Source organism: Citrus clementina, unplaced genomic scaffold (genome assembly GCF_000493195.1).
Source record: "Citrus clementina cultivar Clemenules unplaced genomic scaffold, Citrus_clementina_v1.0 scaffold_9, whole genome shotgun sequence".
Lineage (NCBI taxonomy): Eukaryota > Viridiplantae > Streptophyta > Magnoliopsida > Sapindales > Rutaceae > Citrus > Citrus x clementina.
Window position 1 is genome coordinate 26,204,272 of NW_006261964.1, and position 27,531 is coordinate 26,231,802.

At 31.7% G+C, this 27,531-nt stretch overlaps 3 protein-coding genes and 1 pseudogene across 3 annotated transcripts; 2 read left to right on the forward strand and 2 right to left on the reverse strand.

Moving 5' to 3' along the window:
* Positions 1 to 3,703: 3,703 nt before the first annotated feature.
* Positions 3,704 to 11,414, reverse strand: LOC18032355 (annotated as a pseudogene).
* A 2,250-nt stretch (positions 11,415 to 13,664) lies between these two features.
* On the forward strand, positions 13,665 to 15,353 carry LOC112100104. The gene has a single exon (XM_024188197.1). The coding sequence runs from the start codon at positions 13,665 to 13,667 to the stop codon at positions 15,351 to 15,353; it is 1,689 nt and encodes a 562-aa protein (XP_024043965.1).
* Positions 15,354 to 15,425: 72 nt separating this feature from the next.
* On the forward strand, positions 15,426 to 16,043 carry LOC112100105. Its single transcript, XM_024188205.1, has one exon. It carries the CDS (start codon positions 15,426 to 15,428, stop codon positions 16,041 to 16,043), a length of 618 nt encoding a protein of 205 aa, XP_024043973.1.
* Positions 16,044 to 16,284: 241 nt separating this feature from the next.
* On the reverse strand, positions 16,285 to 17,403 carry LOC112100106 (sentrin-specific protease 1-like). The gene is made up of 4 exons (XM_024188217.1): positions 17,212 to 17,403; positions 17,028 to 17,123; positions 16,801 to 16,929; positions 16,285 to 16,683 (listed from the first exon to the last, which is right to left on the reverse strand). The coding sequence occupies exons 1-4, from the start codon at positions 17,401 to 17,403 to the stop codon at positions 16,285 to 16,287; spliced, it is 816 nt and encodes a 271-aa protein (XP_024043985.1).
* Positions 17,404 to 27,531: the final 10,128 nt, after the last annotated feature.

Consider the following 27,531-nt stretch of genomic DNA (forward strand, 5'->3'; position numbering starts at 1 on the left):
AAGAAGAAGAAGAAGAATTTGGCAGCAGCAAATTTGGAATGAAGAAAATGGAAAAAGAAGAAATTTGAAGAAGAAAATGGGGAGCACGATTTTGACAAGAAAAAGAATAATTATTATTTTAGTAGTCAATTTTGGCTATAAAATGAGAGAGCTCCCATTTTCGATTTGTGCATTTAATTCCATCGAGAGAGAAGTATTGTTTTCTTGAGTGTTGAGAGTTTTAAGAGTTTAATAAACTCTTGAGTGTCTAGTGAGTTAGAGAGTTTGGGTGTATTGGGGTTTTGGAAAGTGAGCTAAAATACTACAATACTTGTAACTCCTTTTCACTAGTAAATTATTTCCTTCTGTCTTCGCCCGTGGATGTAGGCTAAAAGCCGAATCACGTAATTTCTAGTGTCCTCTATTGTGCTTTTTCTTTATTTTTCTTCTAATTTTACTTTAGCTGCGTGTATGTTTCACCGACCAATTTCCTAACAACTTCAAGGATAAAGGCTGTTTTGGTGGTTGTTCGCGTGTGAAACACCCAATATTACCATTTCCGCTTTCTTTTCGAAAGTTTTGCTGTAGAGAAAATGTGTCTAATCAACTTAATTGATCCTATGAGCATTAAATTTTCGTACTGTGCGTAATAAATAGATTTGCATGTGGCCTCCGGCTATTAGCCCACTCATACGTGATTTTACGTCAAATTATTGTCAGAACGATCCGAGCTATACCTTGCATGACCAAGACTTTTTGCTACAACTAATGCGTCATACTCCAATATACAGGAAGTCTTCGGCGACCAATACTTTCGCTAAATGTAGCCAAGGGAAATTATTATTTTATCACTTAATTTTTTTATATATTATTTTATTGTGAAATTTTTTACAATTATTTTTTTATTATTTTAGTGCCAAATCTTAAATCTATTAAAAATTTTGTGACGTCACATGAATATTTTATGAACTTCAGTATATAAAGTTAAAACTATTATAAAATTTACAATTTTATCAAAATAATTAATTGATAAAGTATTATCTCCTTGAATCTACTTAACTTTTGTACTTTTTAATTTTAAGGAATAAATTGTAATTACATAATTTAGGGATAAATAGAATTTTCTAAAAAATTTGTTATTCTTAACGATTTAAATATTTAATGGTAAAATAATAAAATTAAATATTAAGTTAAAAAAATCTATATATATACTAAGAATCATCGTCTTCGGGAACAAATGAGCTAAAACAAAAAATTCGTGATCTTTTTGCTTGTTCTTAGGATTCCGTAAAGAAACTAAAATGGGATGGTCGAAATGGTCATGTCAATTCTTCTTTCTCCAGTTACTGATTTTGCTTCCTCTCAGTTTGGAACTGGAACTGCAACTGATTGGGGAAGATTCTTCCTGCCAATGCCCGAGATACCAGCCTGATTACCCAAATCTCCCCTTTGATCAATGTTACCACTTGATTCAATCCTCTTTCGTGCAAGGTCTCTCTCTCTCTCTCTCTGACTTTAAAACACAAATTCATCTTCTGAAATCTAATGTTTGACCCAAATTGGAAAAGAAAAAAATAATAGTCAGTTTAAGAAAAGTATTTGAAATTTTAGAATATATCGACCCATTTTCTCGTTTTTTATTTTAATTTTCTCTCTTACATACTAAGTCGTAATACGACAGGTTTCACATTATTGAACTTAATTCATTTTCTGAAATCCAGTTCTCGATGAAATAGGACTACTGAAGCTCCAAAAAAATCACTTAATTCTTCTTTATTCTTTAAGTAGTAATTATTATATATATATATTGTATTTTTCAGATCGTGGGAAAGTTTTGGCTGAGATACAAGCTCGAATAAAAAAGGAATTAATTGCTGAGCTACAAGCTCGAATAAAAAAGGAATTAATTGCAATTCAGCCTACTTTGCAGCATTTGAGGGAAATGATTGACTATTTTCTACCAGCGAATGACAATAATGGTGGTTATATCGGTCCCCATCTAGACCCGGATTAGATAACAGTTTTTAAGGTCTATTTGGTTTAGTGACGCTGCTGGAAAAAGAGATAATAACAGTTTTAGTGTGTCAATAAAGTCCGTGAGTTGAGAGTTCTTAATAGTTGATTGCTTGAGCTAAGAATCCTTCACTACAGTGGCGCATCTCCGCTTTGGAAATGTAATAAATTTTAACAGGTTTTTATTATCAATAACTTTCTTTTGTTACATATTATCGGAAAAATGATAGTTACATCTCCAAAAATTGAGAAAAGAGTAACAAGACCCCAAAACTTTTACTAAAAGACATCAATACCCTTCTAAATTATAATATTCTTTGGCTTTATTAATTTAATAAATTGACTTCAATGTTTTGTTATAAATATAATTAAAATATATATGTATATATATATAAGAAAAATATTTTAGTACTTTATAATATATGAGATGTATTTTATCATATCAAAGTAAATTTTATAATAAATAGAAACGTACTATTAAAGTAAATATATAAAAATTTAAATTATTTTAAATATCATATAAAATAATTTTAGTATTAGTAATATGTGAAATATATTTTATTTACTATAAAATATATCTGACCCAAGTATATATTCAAAATCTTTATAATAAATACAAGGAAAAATGACAAACACACCCCCAATGTTTAGACAAAGGGACAAAAACCCCCCAACGTTTCGAAAAAGACATTTACACCCCCATTCACTAACGGAACAGTAACTTTTAACGGAAATAATAATTTTTAATATATAATTACTGTCAAATATACTCTCATTGCCCAATTCCTCTATTTAAATTTTTATCAAATTCTCTCTTCAAGCCAAATAAATTTAATCCATTATCAATTTTTATGTCTATTGGATATGTTATTTAATACAATTAAGATAAGATTTTTGTAATTATTGTTGTAACCAACCTTTTTTTTATTTTGTTGATTATACAAGTTTAAATGATTGACATGTAGAGAATTGTTATTCTTATGGCATTAATAACTAATTTTATTTATTTTTATTCTTGAGTAACGGATTAAATTTATTTGGCTTGAAGAGAGAATTTGATAAAAATTTAAATGGAGAAATTGGGCAATAATGGCATATTTGTAATTTTATTAAAAATATATGGACAAATTGGACAATTAATAATTATTTTTTAATTTGCTAGAAGGGTATAACGGTAATTATGTATTAAAATTACTATTTCCGTTAAAAGTTACTGTTCCGTTAGTGAATGGGGGTGTAAATGTTTTTTTCAAAACGTTAGGAGGGTTTTTGTCCATTTGTCTAAATGTTAGGAGTGTATTTATCCTTTTCCCTAAGTACAAATATACTACTAAAAATATTTAATATAATTAGTCTACTATATATTTGTATTTATTAAAAAATTTTAAAGTTATTAGATTTAGTGGTATTATACTCAAAAGAGAGTGCTAGAGGCCCTTATTAAAAAGGATTTGTTTGACCAAGTGCCTACAATATAAATCTATCATTCTGCAAAATCTGAACTCCTAGAGACGAGCATTTGAAACGCAGTCCAGTAAACCATCAAACAACAGCAGAAAAATTTTCATGCATTTGTAATTTTATTCAACCTTGCATACATTTGTCAAGTGTCTTAGTAAGAGCCCACAGGCACTCATGTACAGTGAGTGAGTGAGTTTACAAGCACACATATGCATGAGCATGTCCCATTGCACGTGCGAGAGGGAAAGAGTTACCTGTATAACACTATGAGCACTTGAGCAGCAAACCTTTGTCTGCAGTTGTGGAAGCTAACATCTATCTTTCCCCATGAAACACGAGACAGGCCTTTCACCAGTTCCTCTGCACAATATAGACCAACAAGAAATAGTCCACAAAACATCACTGGATACTGCGCTTTTCTGAGCAATAATTGTAGCCAAGTCATAAGCACAGACTAACATTTTTAATGTTATCAGTGTCCGAGCAAGAATAAAACAAGGAACAAATTAATGGTCAACTAGATGCAAAAAAAACTTAAAGAGCCACAACAGATGAACGATGAAGGGATATATATTTTGATTGGACAAGCAGGCTAACCTGACAGAAACTGTGTGCAATGCCTTTGCAATAGATAATAAATTTATATTGTAGTCAAATATCTGGAAAACAACAAAAATAAATTTAACAAAAACATCAAAAGTACATAACTGCAATGCTACACCATGACCAAGCAAATAAATTAATCAGATAAGAACCTCATAAGAGTACTTTATGTTTTTTAAAGCATGTTTGCAATCTTAAAATGCATTTCAGTTAAAATAAAATTGAATATTTCAAAAATAAAAGAAAATATGATAAACAAGTTTTGCATACGTTTTGGTGACTATACAGTATACTAGAAAATCAAATTGAATTTCTTTGGTTCTTACTGATGATGTTCCCCTTGACCATCTCTATTTCCTTCTTTCGAGTATGCTGAAATTTTGATTTGCAGTACACTCTATCATTTCCAAATGGCAACAATTTTTGAAACATTTTTTTTCCCTCAGTAATTTTTGTTATGTTTGTGATCGCATTACAGAAGTTTATCTATGCACCCATTTTCATCTAAAAATTTATATTACTGATTATTATTATTTTCTTTATTAAACCAATAGTTTTCTCTGTTAAATTTATCGACAGAATCAGATGACCGTATTATCCTTGTTTGATGGCAAAATTTGAAGAATAAGAACAGAGAAATATCTAGATAGTTGCCAAAGAATATAAAAATAAAAAATAAAAACATGGGAGATCAATTTTCGTATAATAAGGAAATAGATTATCACTGTGTGAATCCATAATCAAAACATTAAATCAAGACCTTCGAATTTAAAAGACATATCAAATTTTTATCAATAACATTATCAAATCAATAAGTTTTTTAGCACTTGACTGTAATTACAATGAGTAATAAAAGACATATCAAATTTTTTTTGTTCTAAATTTCATCTCAAATAATATATCATTTATTGCGTAGTTGATAATTCATTAAAAGATGCAAGTGAAATTTCATCTCAAATAATATGTCATTCATTGTGTAGTTGATAATTCACTACAAGATGCAAATGAACTAATTGTGTTATCTCATCAACCAATTAATTAATGTTATTTAAAATAATTTTTTGTAATAAATAATTTGGGATGTGTAATGTTAAAGAAGCACATACTGTATATAAGCATGCTGCACATACTTAGCACGTGTGAATGAAATCCAGTTAGCTGAATCAATTGAGAATGTAATGCCAGCTCAGCAAAAGTTAGTTAAGCACGCTAAGATTCCGTTTTTGTTTGTTTTACTCTTCTGTTAGCTGACATGAGCTGAGTATTAATAGTGCATTTGTAATCAATATTCGTTAAGAAATAAAAATCTGAAATCCAGAATCTTGCTTGTAATTTTCTCAGCAATCAAAGCATATTTTCTCAGTAACCAATCAGATTGATCAGTGCATTTTAAGTTTTCAAACATGTAAAACTGTTCAATTGCAAATAGCCGACATATTACCGCTAATTTTGCTAAACTTCCAAGGTTGCTTATTTGTGATGGAAGCGAATTAATTGAAGAGCTTTATCAACTAAGAAAAATGTAAAAGGAGTACTTTTTATTAATACCCAAAACATTAATCCTGAAAGGAACGCTCAACATGTAATTGGATATAAAATGGTAGCAAAAAAAACTTGACCATCTCTGTTATTTTTTCTTTTCTTTTCTTTTTGGAACAAATGATAAATCTCTTATTTAGTTCACGTTGATGCAGAAAAGAATGAGAACATAATAATTAGGAGTACTTTTAAGACGGTGGCGTTGAAAGGAAAATCAAGATTTTTAAATTTTGGTAGTGGATGATGAGAAATAGGGGGTAAAGAGTATTTTTGTAGATTTAAATAGCCTTAGCGTCACTCTTACCAATAATCTAATTTTGAGAATCTGCTATCTGAATATTTTGAAAATTTATCTAAAAATAAATCCTTTAGATTATTGAATAAGTAATTATTTGAAAATGTAATACGTTTCCTAATATACAATTAATATCTTTTTAAAATTTTATCATTTCAAATAGATTTTGCAAGAAATTCATGATTAATTTAGGTCCCTCGATCTTCTCAACTCTGGTTTGTGAATTTGAACGTGAACGCTTTGGAAGAAGCTTGTACGGTTTGGGAATATTGAAATTGAATAACAAAAATAATTACTAAACAGAAAGGCAAAAGCTTGTCGATCATTTTTTTCAAGTGGAAATATGGGATAATAATTAATGCTTGAAACAAGTTAATTTCATCTTTGTAGTTGGTTATATTGAAAAGTATTAATAAAAAAAAAAGAGTTTGTAGTTGGTTGTATAAAAATCATAATATTAGTGTCCAAACTAGTAATGCAAAATGCAAGATTTTGGATATTCTCTGCCGCTAATTTATTGAATAATTATCAATTAACTACCTAACGTTGGTGTAATTTCAAGCACCTACTTAAGGATCAAAAACAATTTTTCTATAGGATATTGGGTCATGACTCAACTTAGTAGACAGACCCTAAGGAGAAGCCATGGTTATAAGGCTATGAATTAGAGATAATTATAAACGAAAAGTTGCAACAATTAAGTAGCTTATAGTTAAACCTTTACCAAGTCACTTCTTTTCAGTTCTTTTAACCACATGCAGTACTGATAATCAAATTCCTATTTAAACCATGAGGGATTACATCATTTTGTTCACTTATGCACCTGTAACATCTGCATATTTAACATTTGCACTATTCTTCTGACGCCTCGTGCAGTTTAAAGAACATCCTTTGTCATTACTGGAATTAAAGAGGCAAATTTGAGCAATCTTTCATATAGCAAATCAAAGAATTAAAAAAATCTTGACTAGAGGTGTCACAAAAATAATCTTTTTTTCTTTTTCAAGAATCTCATTTAAGAAAGTACATTATGTTTAGAGTTTGGAAAAGCTTAAACTCGTTCTCTGATAAAATTATCAAAACCTTGTATAGAGAATCAAATATGGGATGTTGATCACACATCATACAAATAAAAAGTAAAAGGTAGAAATTTTCAGAATAATAATTAATAAATGAAAAAAAAGTTAAAAGTGGCCAGGTTACTCCTATAAAACAAGTAAACCTTACAAACTATTAATAATAAAAACTAGACCTAATTATTGAAAGTGGCCAGGTTACTCCTAAAAATGAAAGAGACCTAATTATTGAAATGAGATTTAATAATAAAAATTAGACAATAGAATTTACACAATTAGTTTTACTTACGGGTATTTTTGTCATTAATGGAGGTGTTAAAAGAATTTTAAAAATTTTAAAAATATTTTAATGGAGTTAATTAAGAAAATGGGTGTTGAGAGATATTTTGAGGGGTGCCAATAGTTTATATTTTATATTTTCCATCTTTCGCCTAACTGACCAACTGCCAAGTGCCTACAATATAAATCTATCATTTTGCAAAATCATGAACTCTCAGATACGAACATTTGAAATGCAATCGAGTAAATGTCAGGAAATATGTTTTCTATTATAAAATCATCATTCTAGGGCAGAAAATTGAAATGTCATTCCCATCCCTCCCTTCTCCCCTTATTTCCATCCCTTGCAAGAGATACCTAATCGTAAATGTAAATGATTGACCTGAACACTTCAATATTAGCATTTAAGACACAACATTATTGTCCACGGAACCATAACATCAAACTGGAAATACATAAAGTCAAAAACCATCAAATAACAGCAGAAGAATTTTCATGCATTGTCAAATGTGTCTTGGTAATAGCCCGCAGGCACTCGTGCAGTGAGTGAGTTTACAAGCACACATATGCAAGAGCATGTGCCATCGCACATGCGAGAGGGAAAGAGTTACCTGTATAACACTATGAGCAGCAAATCTCTGTCTGCAGTTGTGAAAGCTAACATCTATCTTTTCCCATGAAACACGAGATAAGCCTTTCACCGGTTCCTCTGCACAATGTAGGCAGACAAGAAATAGTCAACAAAACATCACCGGATTTTTCATTTTTCTGAGCAATAATTGTAGCCAAGTCATAAGCACAGACTAACATATTTAATGTTATCAGCGACTGGCCCCAAAAAAAAAAAAAAAAAGAATAAAGAACAAAGTAATGGTCAACTAAATGAAAAAAAACTTCAGAGCCACAACGAACGAACTATGAAGGGATATATATTTTCATTAAGCAAGCAGGCTAACTTGACATAAGTCACATAACAAAGGCAGACAGCATAAACAAATTAAAATTTTAAAATTTTAAAATGGAAGACCTTCTATCTTATCACTGCCATCATCTTCCATTGAATTAGGGTATCACAGGCCTTGCAATGCTCATGGTACATGATATGTGGATATTTTTCATCAAGTGAATCTTCACACTGTTTAACAAAAAAGACGTCTTTCTTGTTATACTCCAACCAAAAGGTTGGAAACTGGAACAAAACATACAAATTCAAATAGATAATAATACCTTCGGTAATTCACTATTACGTCTTATTGACGATGTTCTCCACCCAACAATATCTATACCGGAGTCGATTATGGAAAACAATAGAAAATGAATTTACCAAAAACATGAAAAGTATGAAACTGCGAAGCTACACCATGACCAAGCAAATAAACAAATTAGATAAAAACTGCATAAATCAGAAAAACAGGACACGGTAGTAACACGCATTTGAATATGCCACCCGACGTTTGAACGCACGCAATGCAGACCTACGTAATCAATCATATAAATGAAAACCCACAAACGAAGGCATCCCAAAACTTTGTTGTTCGTAACTACAAAACAATATAACAAAGAGGTAAAACGAGCATGCATACATGAAGTAACTTTCATCTTCATCTTCCGCCATGCGTCTGAGCAATGCAGGCCTTCCCTCATCATTATCATTAAGAAAAAGGTGTCGACCTGTTCTTCTAAATATCAAGTGAATGACAAAATTCGCAGCTTTTTCAAAGGCAGTTACACCAAACAGAAATGGCACCTGCAAACAGATACCAAATTTTTCAAGGACTACAAATGAGGCAAGTAAATACAATTGAAATATTTCCAACAAGATAATTTTTAATTTAGCAGAATATAGAATCAAAAACAGCAACGAGTAGGTGGGGGCTACTATCCACTCGGACATTGAACACAAATCTACATTTGACTTAAATTCCACACATACAGAACCTGAGGGAAGGATTGATTGAAACTAAGCTGTGGGTCATATTTGGAATAATTTCATGGCTATTACAAATCTAGAGTAAGTGCTGATCAGCACAAGGGGCAGAATTTATTATATTAGTTTTATTTGCCATAGTAATGCATGTCCCTGAAACATGACATAGTGTACTTTAATTTCTTCACCCTCTGGCATAGACATCAGTGAGGTAATTTCCTACCCCAACAAAATTAAGTTATAAAAGTCATTTGAGCACTTACAGAACTGAAACAAGATAACTTGGTTTTTTTTTTCTGATTTGATGAATTAGGTAAGAGAAAACATTAAATCAAATTTGTCAAGATAATTTGACTCGAAGTTCAATATCTTCTATCACATTTCTTTGCAATACCCCAAAACAGGGGGAAAAAATTTCCTGGACAAATCTTTGTCAAGAAATTCTGTTATCCAAGTAGCCAATTTAACAGTTCAGTTCGTCATGCCCAAATGCATATTCTCCAAGGTTATTAAATTGACAACATAAATTAGTATTCACCAATGAAATACTTCCAAAACTAGATCAAGTAAAACCAACAAAATTTGAGATACTAATTAAACTCGCAAGATGAGATTCTCATGTTCCCCCTTTAAATTTAAAGATCCTTTTATTCATCTAGTTAAATCTCAAGCATCCATGTTCTATGGTTGACAAATTATGAAGATTGGGAACAACTGAAACAAGATATCCTCAACGAGCAAGGACAGGAACCAAGTGCCCATCCTCCTGCCCAAGATTTCTAAATAAATTCATTAACATGTCCAAGGAACCCCTCGCTTAAGTTGTCACTTTCAGCCAGACTAATTCAGAAGGATCCTACACCCTTGCTGCATTAAATAGCCCATACTAAAAAAATCAGCACTTCAGTGGAACATTTCAAATACTACCACATGCTTGCCTCCAATAAAAAATAAAACAAGCTCTCTGCTCTCACAGCCATCTCCAATGATTCTATGAGCTCTAATTTTCCTTCACAAAGCTTTCTTAAAGTATGTTTTTCATTTTGTGTTCATGAAATTTGACTTTAATGAAGAAAAGAATATAAGTTAAAACTGTAAAGATAAAAACATACCTGCTTATTACCCCTTGAACTAAGATGAGGCGTAGCAACAGTGATGAAGTTAATAGCCTCTAATCCAGCTATTGTACCCCTTAAGTTCTCTGATGATGTATCAGCCGATGAATCTTCTCCATTCTCCATCTTAGGACGTCTATACAATCTCCCAATTGCATTTATTGCCACTAAACCTCCAACAGAATGCGCAACAAAGGAGATTTTCTGCAGATTTGGCTTTCTTTCAATCACTTCAAGGACCTAGAATTCAAGCATTCTGTTAATAACAAAACAGAGTGTGAAGTGGATACTCTCGCATAAAAGGTAAATAGACCTTTTGAATTCTAGGTGAATCCTCTCATCTACGACAATCTGTAATAATAACAAGAAACCAACCTCCTGTGCCAAGCACTCGCCCATCACATCCACACCATCTAGAGTCAGCTTAGACATGTTTCGTTCACTGCCTACAAAATGTATCCAACAAATATTATGAAAGCTTAAACATGAATATTGCACTAGTTTTACATGTAATAGTTTGCATGCTCTGGAAGAAAAGATCATTTTGCCATATGATTGCACAAATGACAAATAATTAGCACTATGACTAGTAGTACCTACCCAGAGACTGTCAATAAGCACACAAAAAAGCATTACATTCGCAAAACTTCCCAATCAATTTACGATACATAATGCAGATAAAAACAATCCTTACAGTGCACAAAAACTTTATCAGGCAGTCTCTTAACAAAAACTGCTTAGCTCCAAACTTCCAATCTATAGCACTGCATAATCGAAAAATACAATCACAGATCAATAAATAAACTTAGAAAAATTCGAACTGATTCAATTACTATGATTAAGCATAATTGACTTTTCACTTCTCATTTGTAGACACACTGTGTCATTTGCAGTCAAAGATAAATCCTAAAAACAAAAATATTTATAAAAACCGTTCAAAAATGGAAAATTCAAATAAATAAAATAAAATAGAAATTTTAAAAATCTGACCTTCCGAGAATACCATGGACCATAACAAGGAGATGATCAGCAGAAGAAGCATCTGAGTGCTTACAACTCCAGACATCACAGCTTCCATTAACCGACTCTTTAAAGCAAACGCCGTTCTCTACTGTGCCGTTCTCCATAGTGAGTACAATTCACTAATTACAGCATTTGATTATTAAATAATAAGAGTGGTAAAGAAAAATGGAGATCTGAAAATGAAGTGTTTGGGAATTTCGGAGATTCTCGGGAAATTTTTGGGACAGAAAGTGAGGGAAGATAAAAAGAGAAAGGTGAGAGAGTTGGTCATGATGTCAGGTCGAGCAAAGGCTGAAAACTCAGTTGTGTTCATGCGGTTTCACTCAGTTAAGTATTCATATGACGCCACGTATCCGAACTTCGGTTCCTCTTTTTTATTTTTATAACACAGAGAGAGAGAGATTTAGAAATGCAAGGATAATTAATCATACATCTACTAAGTCCATCTTAAATAAAATTATTATAGTATAACTTAAATATATATATTCTCTGTTCTAGTAGAAAAGAAGTTTTTTCTGTTTAATTTTTTAATTACAAAAATCATAAGAATTCTGATGAAAGACTTCGACTTATTGTGAGAGTATAAATTCACCATTCCACTTTGGTGATTCATTCACCCAAAATTTTCTGTCAAACATAACTATTCTCCAAGGAACAACCAAAATGAAAAAAGTAACAACTTTATGGTGATTCATTCACCCAAAATGAAAAAAGTAATGTAAAAGTTACCATGGTACTGGATAGACAGTTTAGATAAAAATTCAGTACTAAAAAAATATATTGAAGATAAACTGACCAAGAACAACTAAGAGATCTTGAGTGAAGGAAGTTAAACATCGATTGATCTCACCTCAATTCCAAGTATATCATCAACCCCATACATGTAACTCAAGCCACGGACTATCTCCCGAATGACTGTATTAATCCCTGGGCATAAGCCACCATAAGTCACTATGCAAGCACAAACTTCATCCGACTTGAAATACACCTGGCATCAGAAACACTTCCAATCAGCTTCCTGAGATGCCTTTATAGGTGGCTCCAAATACATTACCTTCTCTCGTGGGCCAGCACGCCGAAAATGAACTCCTCTAGGACTATCTTTCCATATAACTATCCTTAGGAAATGCAACAAGAAAAGTGAACTGACAAGGAGAAAGCAAGTAACATGAAATATCAAAATTCAGTTCAAATATTTCTGCTTATTTTCTGGGCAACTGCATCTTCTGGGCCAATGAATGTTTGCCTAAGAGACAATAGAATGCACTACGGATTAACAACCACAACTGATACTACTGAGAGAACTTTGTGAAAACTCAAATGGGCTTACTTGACAACAGCACATGCTTGACTCTTTTTCACGGGATTCGGGTATGACTGAACGCAAAACATTAAGCAAAAAACAAAATCATGAGCAATGCATACATCATGTAGTTCGCAGAATACACAAAGCAACAAGGAATAAAGGCATTCTGGTTAAGAATTCGTCAAATTTCTCATTTTACAAAATACACACAAGGCAACAGTATTTTACTTCAAATCTCGCAGCTTCGAATCACACACAATGCTGCAGTTTGATCAAAGAAAAATATAACACGATCTACATATTAATTTTGATTTCAGTGGTTAATTGAGCAATTTGAGGGAAATTTACGAAAATAACCATTAATATTTTATTATTTTCGTAATTAACCCTCTCAATTTTTTTCTATCAACATTAGCCAAACACAAGCCTTTCTTCCCAAATTACCCTTCTTTACAGAACAAAACCAACATTGTTTCTCCCATCTCGCCAAACCAAAAGCAGCTTTTCATTCTTGAATTATCAGCCAACGGCGACCGCAAAAGACAATTGTAAAAGTGATATCCGATCATAATCTATCCAGATTCAACACAAATCGACATCATTTACTGGTATGAATTATTTTCTGAACTTACTGAACTGAGTCGGGTGAATCTGAATCTGGCGACAGGCACCCTGTCGCACCAAGCTTCGGGCGACAGGTTGTCTGTCGCACCCACTCTTGGAGATTTATTAAAATTGTATTATTTTAATTAGGACTGAAATAAAATTTTTTTTTATAATTTCAGGCTTAATGGATTCAGTTGTACTTGAATTGTGTTACGATGATTGGTGGGAGACATTAGAGAATGGCTGTATGGAGTACGTGAATGGTAAAAATCGAGCTTTTTTGGTTGGAAAAAATTACCTGTTTGATCAGTTATTGGCAAGAGTATACGAGGTGTTAAAAATAAATCCTAATGACTATAGTATCACAATGAAGACAACTTTGAGGTCTAGTAACACATTATATCGTATATGTGCAATGCCCATGGATATATGTGATGATGAAATGGTGAGGGTTGTGTTGCATATGGCATCTGACGTAGCTAATTTTGGATGCATTCCTATATTCGTGACCACATCACCTCGAGTTCCGAGCGAAGGTATTGAGCCACATGTCGATACAGAAACTTCGTTTAGAGCAAATATGTCTGGCCCCGATAATGATGAAGAGGTGTTGCCAAGGACAATATCGCTGCAGCAATATTACTCTCCAATCCACGACAATTATGACAACATTGATGATAATGGCGTTACGTTACAGGATGTTGGAGCAACGGTATTTCCAATAACAACGTCGTTGGAGCAACAATATTCTCCGTATCACAACAATGATTTTCGGGACAATGATGATTTTCATAATGAGACAGAGGGGGATAATGTTTGTGCAGAACCTTCTAATAATACAAGGCGGGGCACTCGTTTCAATAATGATGGTGATGATGGAGGAGCCGATCCTTCGAATGTTCCGTCGTTTCAGGATGAGGATGAGTGCGAAGACAATACTCCTGTGAATAACAGAGGCAATAGACCTATTCCTTCTATGGTTCGATCGAGAAGGAGAATTGACCCCCTTACAAGTCTTGCTCCAACTTTACCTTCGAACATGGTTGCTCCAAGCTTTGTTAGCAGTTGTGACTCAGATGATATCAGCGTGGGTAAGCTATTTGCTGAGAAGAATGAGCTTATATTACAACTACGCAAGGTGGCCTTTAGAGATAAGTTTGATTTCAAGATTGCACGGTCTACTACGACACGTTTCGAGGCTCACTGTTGTTCAGAATCATGTAAATGGCGTATTCGAGCAACTAGAAGTTCGAACGAGCAACATGTTCCTTGGGTGGTGAAGAGGATTGATAATGTACACACTTTTCATAATGAGGTATTGGTTGATGGACGTCATCAAGTAAGGAGCCGGGTTGTCGGTCATATTATCGCAGAAAAATATATTCAAGATAAGAGGATTTATACTCCCAATGACATAAGAGCAGATATGCAACAGGAATACGGTGTTCAGTTAACATACCAGCAGGCATATAGGGCGAGAGAAGTTGGCCTTGAAATAGTACGCGGCAACCCTGCAGAGTCATACAACTTGCTCCCTAAATACTCTCACGTACTAACTACAGCGAATGAGGGTACAGTCACTCACCTGGAGCAGGATGGAGATGGTAATTTCTTGTACTATTTTGTAGCACTTGGATCTTCCATCAAGGGGTTTATGCAGTACATTCGGCCGGTCATTGCTGTAGATGGTACTCATCTGAAGGGATTATATCGTGGAAGCATGTTCGTGGCAACATGTCTTGATGGTAACAATCAATTGTATCCATTAGCCATTGGGATCATGGATTCAGAAAATAATGATGCTTGGGAATGGTTTATGATGAAGTTACATGGAGTGGTTGGTGATAGACCTGAGTTGGTAATTATCTCTGATCGATGTACTGCCATAAGGAGAGCCGTTCTTAAAGTATTTCACAATGCAACTCATGGCGTTTGTTTTTACCACGTCAAAGGTAACATTAAGTCACAATTTAGAATGTCCAAAGCTCTTTGGGATGAATTTGAGCCTGCCTTTATTAATGCAGCAAAAGCATATGGCCACGAGGAATTTAAGAGACAACTTGAAGGGTTGTGGATGATCCACTCGGGTGCGGCTGATTACCTAGAAAATAATGTCGGTACGTGTAATTAGGCAAGGTCTCAGTTTCAAGGTAGGAGGTACAGCATTCTTACCACCAACATCGCGGAGAGTGTTAATGCTTTCATGAGGGAACCTCGAAAATTTCCTGTTACTCATCTTGTTGATCACTTCAGGAAAACATTACAGCAATGGTTTTATGATAGGAAAATTGTGGCTGAATCAATGACTACTCGGCTAACAACATGGGCGGATGAAATAGTCACTGAGAGGAGAACTATAGCTGAAAGAATGATAGTTCGGCCGGTGTCTCCGCATCGCTTTCAAGTTATAGGCGGTGGGCTTAAGGAAGGGTTGGTTGACTTGCAAAAGAGAACTTGCTCCTGCAGAGTGTTTCAGCTTGATCAGCTTGTGTGTGCTCATGCAATTGCGGCGTGTCTAACACACCGGGTGGATTTTATTAACCTTTGCTCGGACTTTTACACTACAGAATCGTTGGCGATGGCTTATGCACAACCAGTGGAGCCAGTTGGTGATGTGGCTGATTGGGAAGTTCCAGATGAAATTCATGAGATGCAGGTATACCCACCAGTTGAGGCACCGCCACCTGGCCGTCGTAAAGAGTGCAGAATACCCTCGGCTGGCGAGGACGTTGACTGGCGAACTGTAAGATGCGGCCGGTGTCATGAACTTGGCCATAATCGCAAGCGATGTAAGAATCCTATTGCGTCAACTCGAAGTTAGTTGTATTTTGTGTGTTATTCGTTGGTTAAAACTATTATTGTTTTTGTGTTACGTTGGTTAAAACTGTTATTATTTTTTGTATTTCGTTGGTTAAAATTGTTATTATATTTTTGTGTATTGTACAATTATATTCATAAAACTTTATTTTATTTTAAAGTTCAAAATGTGAGGCATTAAAATTGTATAAAGTTAAGTGCGGAAAAAAAAATGTAAATTTCAACATTGAAATTACTACATAGGTCTACAATATAATATCGTCATTAAATATATCAACCGCAATCTTCTTTCTAAAGTACTCGACATGACTAGCGTTAAACTCCAACCTAAGCCCGAACATTAAATACATCGTAACCATCAATACAAAAACACCGCAATCGCCAGTTCCAGGCTCTTGTTGTGGCGCGCTCTTAACTGCGATAACTTTCCACGGGTCTTCACTCCGCAACTCAGGTCGTATATTGTAGAAGCCAACATATTCCAACCATCGAGGGAATATAACTTCAAGTGGCTTGAATTTCAACTTGTACCTTTTGTCGTCGCGAAATGTGAGTAATGAGTCATAAATCCAGACTTTATTTTTCCGAAAGTCTACTCGTGCTAGTACCCAATGCGCGCCGTCCAAGTTAACAGGGATGAGTAACTGCATATAAAAATTAAAAAACATGTTCGTTATATATGAAATTGAAATACAACAAAGAAAAAACAACTCCTCGAATATTTTCATTATAGAACATGTCAAATGTAATAAAATACATACCATATCGACATCCGTCATTGATTTTGACATTGTGTGCTGTCGCCCACAAAGATAACTATTCAAGCGGTCGTCGAATACCATTGAATCGACTGCACAATTCCCGTTATTCCATAACTGATTCAAGAACACCTAGTACATAGATAACCAAGAAATGCATAAATTAATAAAATTTAAAGGCAATAATTAAAGAAATTAAATAGTATTTATAAGTTTTGTCGGCACGTTACCCAAAAAAATGTGTCCGTATGTGTGACACGTTGGAGTAAGGCATTTGGATACTGCCGTTGTTTCTCGCTAATCAAGCGGAGATACTCGTGAATATGCTGTAGAGAAACAGAAATATTACGATTTTAAAAAAAAAAGTTATACACAAATCCACAACAGTATACACCACGAGGAAAATATAAATACCTCATCGCCTAGCCACCCCATCGAAGCTGTCCCCAAAATTATTTGAAAGAATGACTGGGAGTGCTGGACGTTCCGGCGGACTCTGATATCACCAGTGAACCATCGATCAAACTCAACAAACAAACTAGAGTCCTCCAATCCTCTCAGTGGATTTACATCCACACTCGTACTCATGTCAATCGCATGCTCCATGATTTGGGGTCGAGGTAACCTCCGGACGTTCTGTCCTCGCCTGACCGGAGGAATCATGTAAGGACTGTTATAAACATACGACGGTATGTACGCGCGGCCGAACTTACTAACGCCCGGAGGCACCTCTGTGAACACCTGCACGCTCTCCCCACTAACATCCCCGTAGACACTAACCAATGACGTGGGCGTAGACAAATTTTCATTGCCCACGTCAGTATACACTCCATAGTCATCCGGGGCCTGTACATTCGCCAAAAAGAACATATTAAATAATTATCAAATTAAAAGTTAAACGAACATAATTATTTAATTTAAATTAGCTTACCGCATACGAGCGTGCAGTGGGAGAATCCTTATTTGGACGTTTAGCAAATGTGTCGATGAAGCCAACAACGGTTTCTTTAAAATCTTTTAATTCTGACTTTATTTCATACACGTTACGATCAATCTTATCCAGCCGTCGTCGTACGTAATCATTAAACTGCTTTGTCCTCGACTATTACAAAAGGAAAAACAGAAAACTTTAGCATAACAATAAAAAATTAATAATTTATAAAGGACAAATTTCGTATATCATTTATAACCTCAGAATCCCGTGCGTCATCAGAGTTGTCTGTTTGCTGCTGGTGGTCATCAACAGCCACCTCATCCTCATAAGTGTCATGACGCTGCTGGTGGTCATCAACAGCCACCCCATCCTCATAAGTGTCATGACGCTGCTGGTGGTCATCAACAGCCACCCCATCCTCATAAGTGTCATGACGCTGCTCTGGTATTGGGTTTGGTATGTCGTCATGATCGTCATGCTCGTCTGATTGCCTTGTAACCGACGGCATAGCGTTGATTGAGGGTTGGTGCTGTATAAGGTATCATTTCAAATTAGTAAATAAATAGTCAAAAATTTCGATTAAAACATTTTTAGTACTTAGCGTATACCAACCTTAAGAACCCAGTTTGGAATGCTTGGCAAGTAATCCTTCACAGAGAGCCAATATTTTCTGGTACTCTCCTTTGAATTTGCCTCAAGAGTTTGTAAAACGTCCCCCTGCCATAAATTAAATTGCAAATTTGAAGTAAGTATACATAACTTAAATTTAGTAAAGTTAAAAAAATAAGTAATACATATTACTTACAAGACGAGATTCGTCGTTGAAGAACGAATAAACCTCCGCAAAATTGATTTTCGAAGACGCCATGGGCTTCCATTGCAAAATGCGAGGAATCTTATTCTTCGTTTTGACGACCCATGTTGATGGCAACCCTCCGATTGCTTCGTAAATCCAAGCCTACAACAACCAAATTTAAAAATCAAATAAAACAACTATCAAATATTTAATACTATAAAACTTATTAATAAACATAAACAAAAACGCACCTGAACCCCAGACGTAAAGCCGTACAGATTGTATTTTTCAATGTTATGATCTGGATTATTCAACCGAGTCTTCTTAAATTTCTCGTCTTTCTCGAACAGTGCATTGTCAAGACTCTCGTAAATCATTTCCCACGACAATAGACCCCATGGACGCTTTCGGAAGTACTGTATATCATCAACGTCGTCAAGCCAATCGAAATTGATTTGACAGTGATTTTTTCTTGCATTTAGTACTCGGTCCGCAAAATAAAACAGCGCAATCTTTAATGCGTCCATATCGTCCATTTCCTCGAATTTCAACTCCTTAAATATTGCATCGAATTCCTTCACATTAATCTTACGATGCACACCACCAAAATATGTATTCCGTAGCCTCTGCGCCATTTCATCATTTTTTTGATTGGTATCAACACCAAATGAAAGTCCAGTAACCAAGCACCATTCGACAATTGACAAGCGAATCAAATGCTCACCAATTTGAAACCACAATTGATCCTCACGGCTATCTTCTTCATGGGCCACTTGCCTCAGTAAAAGATTGTGCAAAATTACCCCACTAAATGGAAAACTACGACACTCCAAGAAATGTCCAAATATATCCTTTTTGAACATACTCAACTGCCGCTTTGTTAATTTTTCCTCGATCGCTTTTATGACCGAAGATAACTTACACATGCTAGAAATTCGACCAGGAAAGTGATCGGCATAACTAAAATACATCGTGCCTACGTCAATATCCGGTGATTCTGATTTCGCCATGTATCTGTAATATTTATAAAATTATTACATTACGATTACAGGAAAAAAAATTGACTCGTTAAAAAATAAAAAAACACTCTAATTACATATTTTTACTACAACTAATTTTTCATAAAAAAATCTATGGGATTTCTTCATAGGCTAAGAATGTTTTGTTAAAGTGTCATTCAATTTTAATTATAGTAAGTGAGAAATTTTGGGTTGATAAGCACTTTCTTACAAAATCTTTAATAAGAAAAATGACACTTACACTCCCAAATTTGGGAAAATGGTTACAAAGGTCTCCAAATTTTCAATAAGGAACACCAAAATTTTTTCCTATAATACCATTTGATTTTATAAACCCAAAAAATTGAGTTTATATTTTACATTTACTAGTCTTTAATAAAGGACACTTTTTTATAAAAATTTTGCTACAGAGAAACACCTATCCATTTAAATATAATGAGTTTATATTTTACATTTGTAAGTTTTTATTTTATTTTTTAAATACCTCTTAAATTAATTTACTTATTTTACCTTCCATTTACAAGTCTTATATTTTATTTATATAATTTTTGTTTTGTTTTACACTTAATGTTGATTTATAAGTTTTATATTATATATGTAAGCTTTTTTTTTTTGCTTACCTATAACACACTAATTTACTATTCCTATATTAATTTATTTCTTGTACCTTTTATTTATAAGCCTTTTGTTTCATTTACATAATTTTTATTTTATTCTACATTTAATATTGGTTTACAAGTTTTATATTATATTTATAAGTTTTTGTTTTGTTTATCAATAATACATCAAATTAACACTCGTATTTTAATTTATTCTACAAGCCTTGTGTTCCATTTCTATAATTTATGGTTTATATTACATTTAATGTTGATTTATAAGTTTTATGTTGCATTTATAAGTTTTTGTTTTGTTTACTATTGGTACACTAATTTATCACTCTTATATTGATTTACTTGTTTTACCTTTTATTTATAAGTTTTATGTTTCATTTATATAAATCATATTTTATTTTGCACTTAATGTTGATTTAAGATTTTATGCTAAATTTACGAGTCTCTATATGATGCTGTAATTTTTTTACATATCAATAATATAAAAAATATATGCCATTATATCTAATCAACAGTACACATTATTTTTATTAGTAAAAAAATTAATTTTTTAATATAATAGAACCACTTTGTAAACCAATTAAAATGGTAATTTAAATTTAAAAAAAGTAAAAAATAATGCAACAAAACATAATATTTCAAATTCTTTTATTTGAAGTTGAATTCTTAACAATTATTGCTTATTAAAAAAAATTATTCTTTTCCAATATGTACCCCTATTCATGAAAGCATAATTGTAATACTTGTCAAGAATCATACAATACTAAAGCTCAAGCCACTGCATTAATCGTAAATAAAACTTTTGTATATTATAAGGATACTAGAAAGCAGATCTAGTTTACAATTCCAAAATTAGATATCCATTACATTAGATATTATTAATCCATAGTTTGAAAAACTATTATATTCTCCACAAGTAACATCAAAATGCTATGTTATTGGCTGCTCTAATACTCATGTCAATCCATACTTTAACAAAAACTATTGCAATCTTTACAACATCAAATTTCGATTTTGTTGCCAATTACCCAACAACGGAATAAAGAATTAAAATCATGCAGCAAGAACAATAATAAAATTAAATTAAATAATTTTGATTAAAGTTCAAAATAATTTATAAATACGTAAATTCTCTGATGTCTTATTTGTACTAAAAACAATATAAAAGACATAGATGAAAAACAATATTATTCACTTACTAACCATGTCCAGTCACTGTGCTACCAAAACACCATCATTATCTTTTACGTAGTTAATTATTTATTCATTATATTGAATTATATTAAATAGATGGTTAAGATTAAATTACTTAAATCTAAATGTTCATAATAATTTCATTATTAATGCTGTAAAAATATATACAACAAATAAAAAAATTTTAATTTACATGTCTTATATTTTATTTTTATAATTTATATTTAATTATAATATTGCTACTGTAATTTCAATCCCAATATTATATAATGCGTCTATTCAATTAAATTGGTCCCACGAACATTAAACTTTTGCTATGCATGTAAGAAACAGATTTCCATGGTGTCCACTGGCTATTGGCTCACCCGTATGTAAATGATGATTAGACACGGGGGTAATCAAATTATTGTCAGAATGATTCTTGTCAAGCCAGTTTGCATGACCGTGACCAATGTGTCATTTATTTTTTTATCTGAAATTTAAATAAATTTAAATTAGTTTGAATTTTGAATAAGTCTGAATATCTGAATCCGAATAATATGTTTATTTTTTCGTCTGAATTTCAGAAAATAAGTATTAAATTGTTTTTTTTTTTCAATTAAAAAAGCTGAAAATATGTACTTTTACATTTGTATCCTTATTAAATTTGAATGTCAAATAAATAATATATTAAATACCACAATATTTTAACATTTATAAGTAAAATTATATTCAAGTGAATACATAATTATTTTAGAATTTTAATATATAAAATACCATAAATTTCAAATTTTATCGTATATAATATAAGAAAGAAAAAATAGAGATATTTTTATGTGGGGTAAATATCTATGGGTGAGTTTTGGGATAAATATGAAAAATAAATTATAAAACATGGATATTTTTGACATTAGCAAGTAATTGACTTAATTCAGATTTCTCCATTAAGTAAAAAGTTAAAAAAATTAGCTTATTTTATTAAGTCAAAATTATCTAAAAAGTCTCATTAAGTTATAAAAACAAACATCTCTAATTAACTTAATTAATTAAGTTAAGTCACTTTAAGTCATTAAGTTAAAAAACAAACGCCACCCAAGTCTTTTTGCTACAACTATTGCGTCATAATTTAATCAACAGGAAGTTTTCGGCGACCAAGACTTTAGCTAAATAAAGGGGAGGGAGATTATTATTTCATCAGTTAAATTTTTTATGTATCATTTTATTATAAAATTTTTTTAACAACTATTATTTATTTAATATTTTAATTTTTATTATTTTACTATCAAACCTTAAGTCTATCTAAAAATTTATTGATGTCAAAGGATTATTTCAGAAATTTCAATATATTAAATTAAAAGTGTTATAAGATTTATAATTTTATCAAAATAATCAATTGGCGAAAGCATTATCTCTTTATATATAATTTTGTACTATTTAATTTTAAGGAATAAATAAAAATTTACTACAATTTTTTTTAAAATTCTGTTATTTTTAATGATTTGATGGTAAAATAATAAAAATAAAAACGGTAACCGGAAAAAAGGTCATTTTCATAATCTATATATACACGAAGAATCATTGTCTTCGGTGATAGGTGAGCTAAAACAAAAAACATTTATGATCTTTCCTTGTTAGGATTCCATAAAGAAACTAAAATGGGATTGTCAAAATGGTCTTGTCAAATCTTCTTTCTCCAGTTACTGCTTTTGCTTCCTCTGAGTTTGGAAGTGGAACTGCACCCGATTGAGGAAGATTCTTCTTGCCAATGCCCTAAATACCAGCCTTCTTGCCCAAATCTCCCCATTGATCAATGTCACCACTTCATTCAAGCCTCTGTCGTGCAAGGTCTCTCTCTCTCTCTCTCTCATATTTGAAAACACAAATTCATCTTCGGAAATCTAGTGTTCGACTCAAAAAAAAAAAAAGACTACTGAAGGTTTCAACTTATTAAACTTAATTCATCTTCTCAAATCTAGTTCTTGATAAAATAAGACTACTGAAGCTCAAAAAAAAAATCACTTAATTCTTTTTTATTCTTTATATAGTAATAATTATATATTTTTTTTCATTTTTTTCAGATCGTGAGCAATTAAAAAGGGAATTAATTGCTGACCTTGGGGTTGCAATTCAGTCTACTTTGCGGCATTTGAGCAAAATGCTGGACTATTCTCCACCAGAAGATCGCAATTACCCAAACGGACCTACTCCAGAAGCGAACGACGATAATGATGTTCCCAGTGAAGGCAGCATTACCGAAAAAGTATCTCCTTCAGGAACACGTAGTTCCCATCACCTATGAGGGATTAGATAACAGTTTAATTATGATCTTACATCCACAAAAATCATCCAACACACCCAGTGTGTATGCTCTTTCTTTTTCCTTTGGTTTCCCTCCTCACTAGCAGTGGCGGACCTGCAGTAAGGCTAGACCGGGCTGTAGCCCGGTCAAACTTTGGAAAAAAATCATTTATACCCCTTATTTTACCATCAATTATATACAATAATAAAGATTTTATTTTGTTTTCATACATGGCCCTAATACAATTATCCTTATATTTTCATTAATTTAATACTATAATGGAGTTTTTATTTTATTTTCAAATATGTTCTTAATTCAATTATATTTTTTCCAATTGAAATTAATGACTTATTTTATAAAATAAGTAAATTATATATTTACTATATAGATTAAAAATATTAGGGGGTAAAATGTTATTATTTTAATTTATTTTAAAAAATCTAATTGAAAAAAATGTCAATCTAATATAAAACTGTCACTAGTATTAAACTACTTAAAAAAACAATATATAGTAACAATTATCAATATTTTCATAAACTTTTAATGTGAATTTTGAGTTTTTGTTTATTAGTTACATTAACTAAGATAAAATTTGAATATTTTGAGGAACTTTAATTTGATAGAAAAATCACCAACAACTGGTTCTTTAAAGAGAGTCTGAGCGCTTGGCAAAGAAACAACGACACCCAAATACATTTTTGTTAGGTTGAATTTAGTTGATTATTGAAACTTTTGACTAATAATTTTTTTTATAATTTTAAAAGAGGAATAAATTTGAATTATTTAATTTATTGAAACCTGGTAATTAAGTACTTGACTTCAAACATTAAAATTTTACTTCAATTTTTAATTGATTGTAATTACATGTATTCATTTATTTCAGCTTAAAATCCTTAATTAATATATTAATCCTTGTATAATTACATTTTATTAGAGTCATATTCCATAATTGTAAAATAGTATTTTTATTTTTTTAATTGCATTTGTTTTCTACTCTTTTTATATAACTATTTTTGTTCAAAGTACGTAATTATAGGGATAAGATTTTTCGTGTCCCACTTATTTGATGTATTTTTTTTTACTTATGAATTTTTATGCTCACTTTAAAATATAAATTTTTTAATTTAGCCCGGGTTAATACAAATTCCTATATTCGCCCCTGCTCACTAGTTCTTGTTTAACTTGTCTTATTTTTGTCTTTATATTTGCGTACAATAGTGGAATTATTTTCGTTTGCCATATCCATGAATGAGAGAAATCAACAAGAGAACTTGAAACTGGTTCACCAAATTTTGATTGGTGCAATTTATTGCTCTTTGTGATTTATATAGGGTCTTCAACCCAAAACTCTCTCTCTTCCTCTCTTTCTGTCTTCTTCTTCTTCTTCTTCATTTTTCTTTTTCTTTTTTTCTTTTTTTTATTGAGCAACCGTATGCTTTCTCTAATTAGTCCTAATTGATGCTTTTATTGAAACAGTAGTTTGATTATCCATGAATCAGTATCTATTAAAAGTGAATAATTTTTATGATAGATTGGATTTAGCGTTTCAACTTTTGGAAAATAATTTAGGGTTTAAGAGATAAGATAATCGGTGTTTAAGGAGGAGCAAAAAGTGCTAATATTATATTAATTAAAATTATCTTATCTTTAAAGGTAAATTATATTAATATTATTTTATTAAAATATGAGTGTTCAAAGTAAAATTATGAATATGAAAAAAACAGCTCATCCATATAAAATTATTAATCAATGTTTTGTACTCTAATATTACTAAATATATCTTTTTAAATGGAGTTTAGAGCTAATACATGATATTCTTTAAGCATTGTTTATCTTAACAAGAATTTAATTGACTTGGAAAAACTTCTTTCAAACAAATACTGTCGTCCGTTTTATTCTACAAGCAACATATGCATTTGGAAATATATAGAAATTATATATATACGTATTAATTATATACTTGCGTATATGCCATTACATTTACACAAGATAATTGCGAATTATGGTCTAGTTTATCAAAATTTGTGGCTGTCAAAATTCAATAAGTTTGACAAACAATGCCCAGCAATTGTCAAAATTGCAAGCAACAGCAAGTTGAATTTTATGGATGCACCGAAAATTGAGAGGAAAATCTCAAGGGCGGCACTGAATGTTGAAATAAATAATAATAATAATAAAATATTGCATGAACATAGTTAATTTTGGCTATAAAAGGAGATGCTTCACCTCATTTACATTTATCCCATTTTCTTCAGCTCATTTATTCTCTTAAGAGTGAAGAGTAAAGAGTTGAGAATATTAGAGCTTTAAGCTCTTATTTTAGTGATTTGAGTTTTGAATATATTGAGATTTTAGGTAGTGAAATAAAATACTATAATATTTGTAAAAAGACAACTACACCTTTAGAAGTATATGGTTATATAAAAGGAAACTTTAGTGTTTATTTAAAATTTTACTAAAAATTAAGTGGTCAAGTAATCATTTAAGTGGGTAAATGATTATTTTACTTTTGTGAGGTCAGCATACATTAACAGAAAAGTGGTTGATTGGATGATAAACTTAACAAATCTTCGATTGATTATTGATAATTTTTTAGAAAATTTGTGAGTTTCAAACTTTCACTAAAAGTAAGGGGAACAATTATTGACAATTTTTCATTTTATTTTGACATATCAACTACACCTAGTCGTATATCCTTTGACTTTGCTTAAGTTGAGAGGCAATGTTGGATAATAGGGGACACTAGAAGGGTAATCCGCCGAGAGCAGAGTCTATTTATCAATAGGCTAGCGAATTAAAGAAAAAAAAATGTTAACTACAATTATCTAAGAACTTCCTTTTCTTTTTTCTTTTTTTAAGAAACTCATTCGAGAAGAAAAAATTACTGGCAGTCCACTTTAGTGAAAAATGGAAATTACTTGAAACGATCCTTTCCTAACTTAATCTTTCTTAAGATTTTTGGGAGATCTTGACACATATTATTTAAATGATTGTATGGACAATATTTAATCTTTCCCAGTTAAACTAAAAATGTACATATTTTGGTGGCTAACTAAAATTCTAAAACTAAAACAGACGTTAATTCCAAAATATCTTCCCCAGTCTTTCTTCATCGCAATCCTAAATATTGGCGGTAATAAGCTTGAGTACAAAAGAATATATTACCAGGAAAAAACTTCTATAAAACTTTATTTAAAAAAGGGCAATTTTTTCTTTTAATTTTCCCAATATATTAACGAACGTTGCTGCTAAACCAGCGTGATTCTAGTTTCTTCAATTCTGTAGATAGTTCAATCGATAATTTACGATACATGTTTTTTTCAAGCAGGGAAAAAAAAAATAAAAATAAAAGTAAAGCTTGAGCTTGTCTTTTCATTCTAAAGGTTTATCAGCTTTTTCTTTAATTTTTAGACGGGAATTTCGCGCAAGGTATTCTGATTTGCTCAAAAGTGCAAATCAAAGAACTAAAAAATCTGGGCCAAAAGTGTCAAAAGAATAATCTTTTTGGTTTTTTAAGAAAATCATTTAAGAAAGTACATTAAGCTTCAGAGTTTGCAAAACATTAAACTCGTTCTTTGATAAAATTATCAACCATGGACATTTACAAAAAGATAATTAATTAAATTAAAAAAAGAGTTAAAAGTAGCCCACTTTCATCGAAAATAAATCTTACACGAACAAACTATTAACAATAAAAAATAAACTACATCGAAAATAAATCTTTCATCGAAATTGTTATAAAGTAATAAAGATATAAAAATGAAAATGATATAATAAAAAAAAAAATCCCACCCTGCAAGACAGTTGCCTTGTTTTTGAAACAATAACATACGTGTATTTGTGCGTTCATGTGTCCATCAGTCCATATATATTAATAGCTATCAAGTGCAGAAAGTGAGAAC

Excerpts from the sequence above, each read along its gene's own strand:
- LOC112100105 (XM_024188205.1), top strand. The coding sequence starts at position 15,426 with ATGAGGGAACCTCGAAAATTTCCTGTTACTCATCTTGTTGATCACTTC.
- LOC112100106 (XM_024188217.1), bottom strand. The coding sequence starts at position 17,403 with ATGGAGCATGCGATTGACATGAGTACGAGTGTGGATGTAAATCCACTG. Across the intron at positions 17,124-17,211 it reads TGGGGTGGCTAGGCGATGAG|CATATTCACGAGTATCTCCG; the intron begins GTATTTATATTT and ends GTTTCTCTACAG. Across the intron at positions 16,930-17,027 it reads ATACGGACACATTTTTTTGG|GTGTTCTTGAATCAGTTATG; the intron begins GTAACGTGCCGA and ends TCTATGTACTAG.
- LOC112100104 (XM_024188197.1), top strand. The coding sequence starts at position 13,665 with ATGGTGAGGGTTGTGTTGCATATGGCATCTGACGTAGCTAATTTTGGA.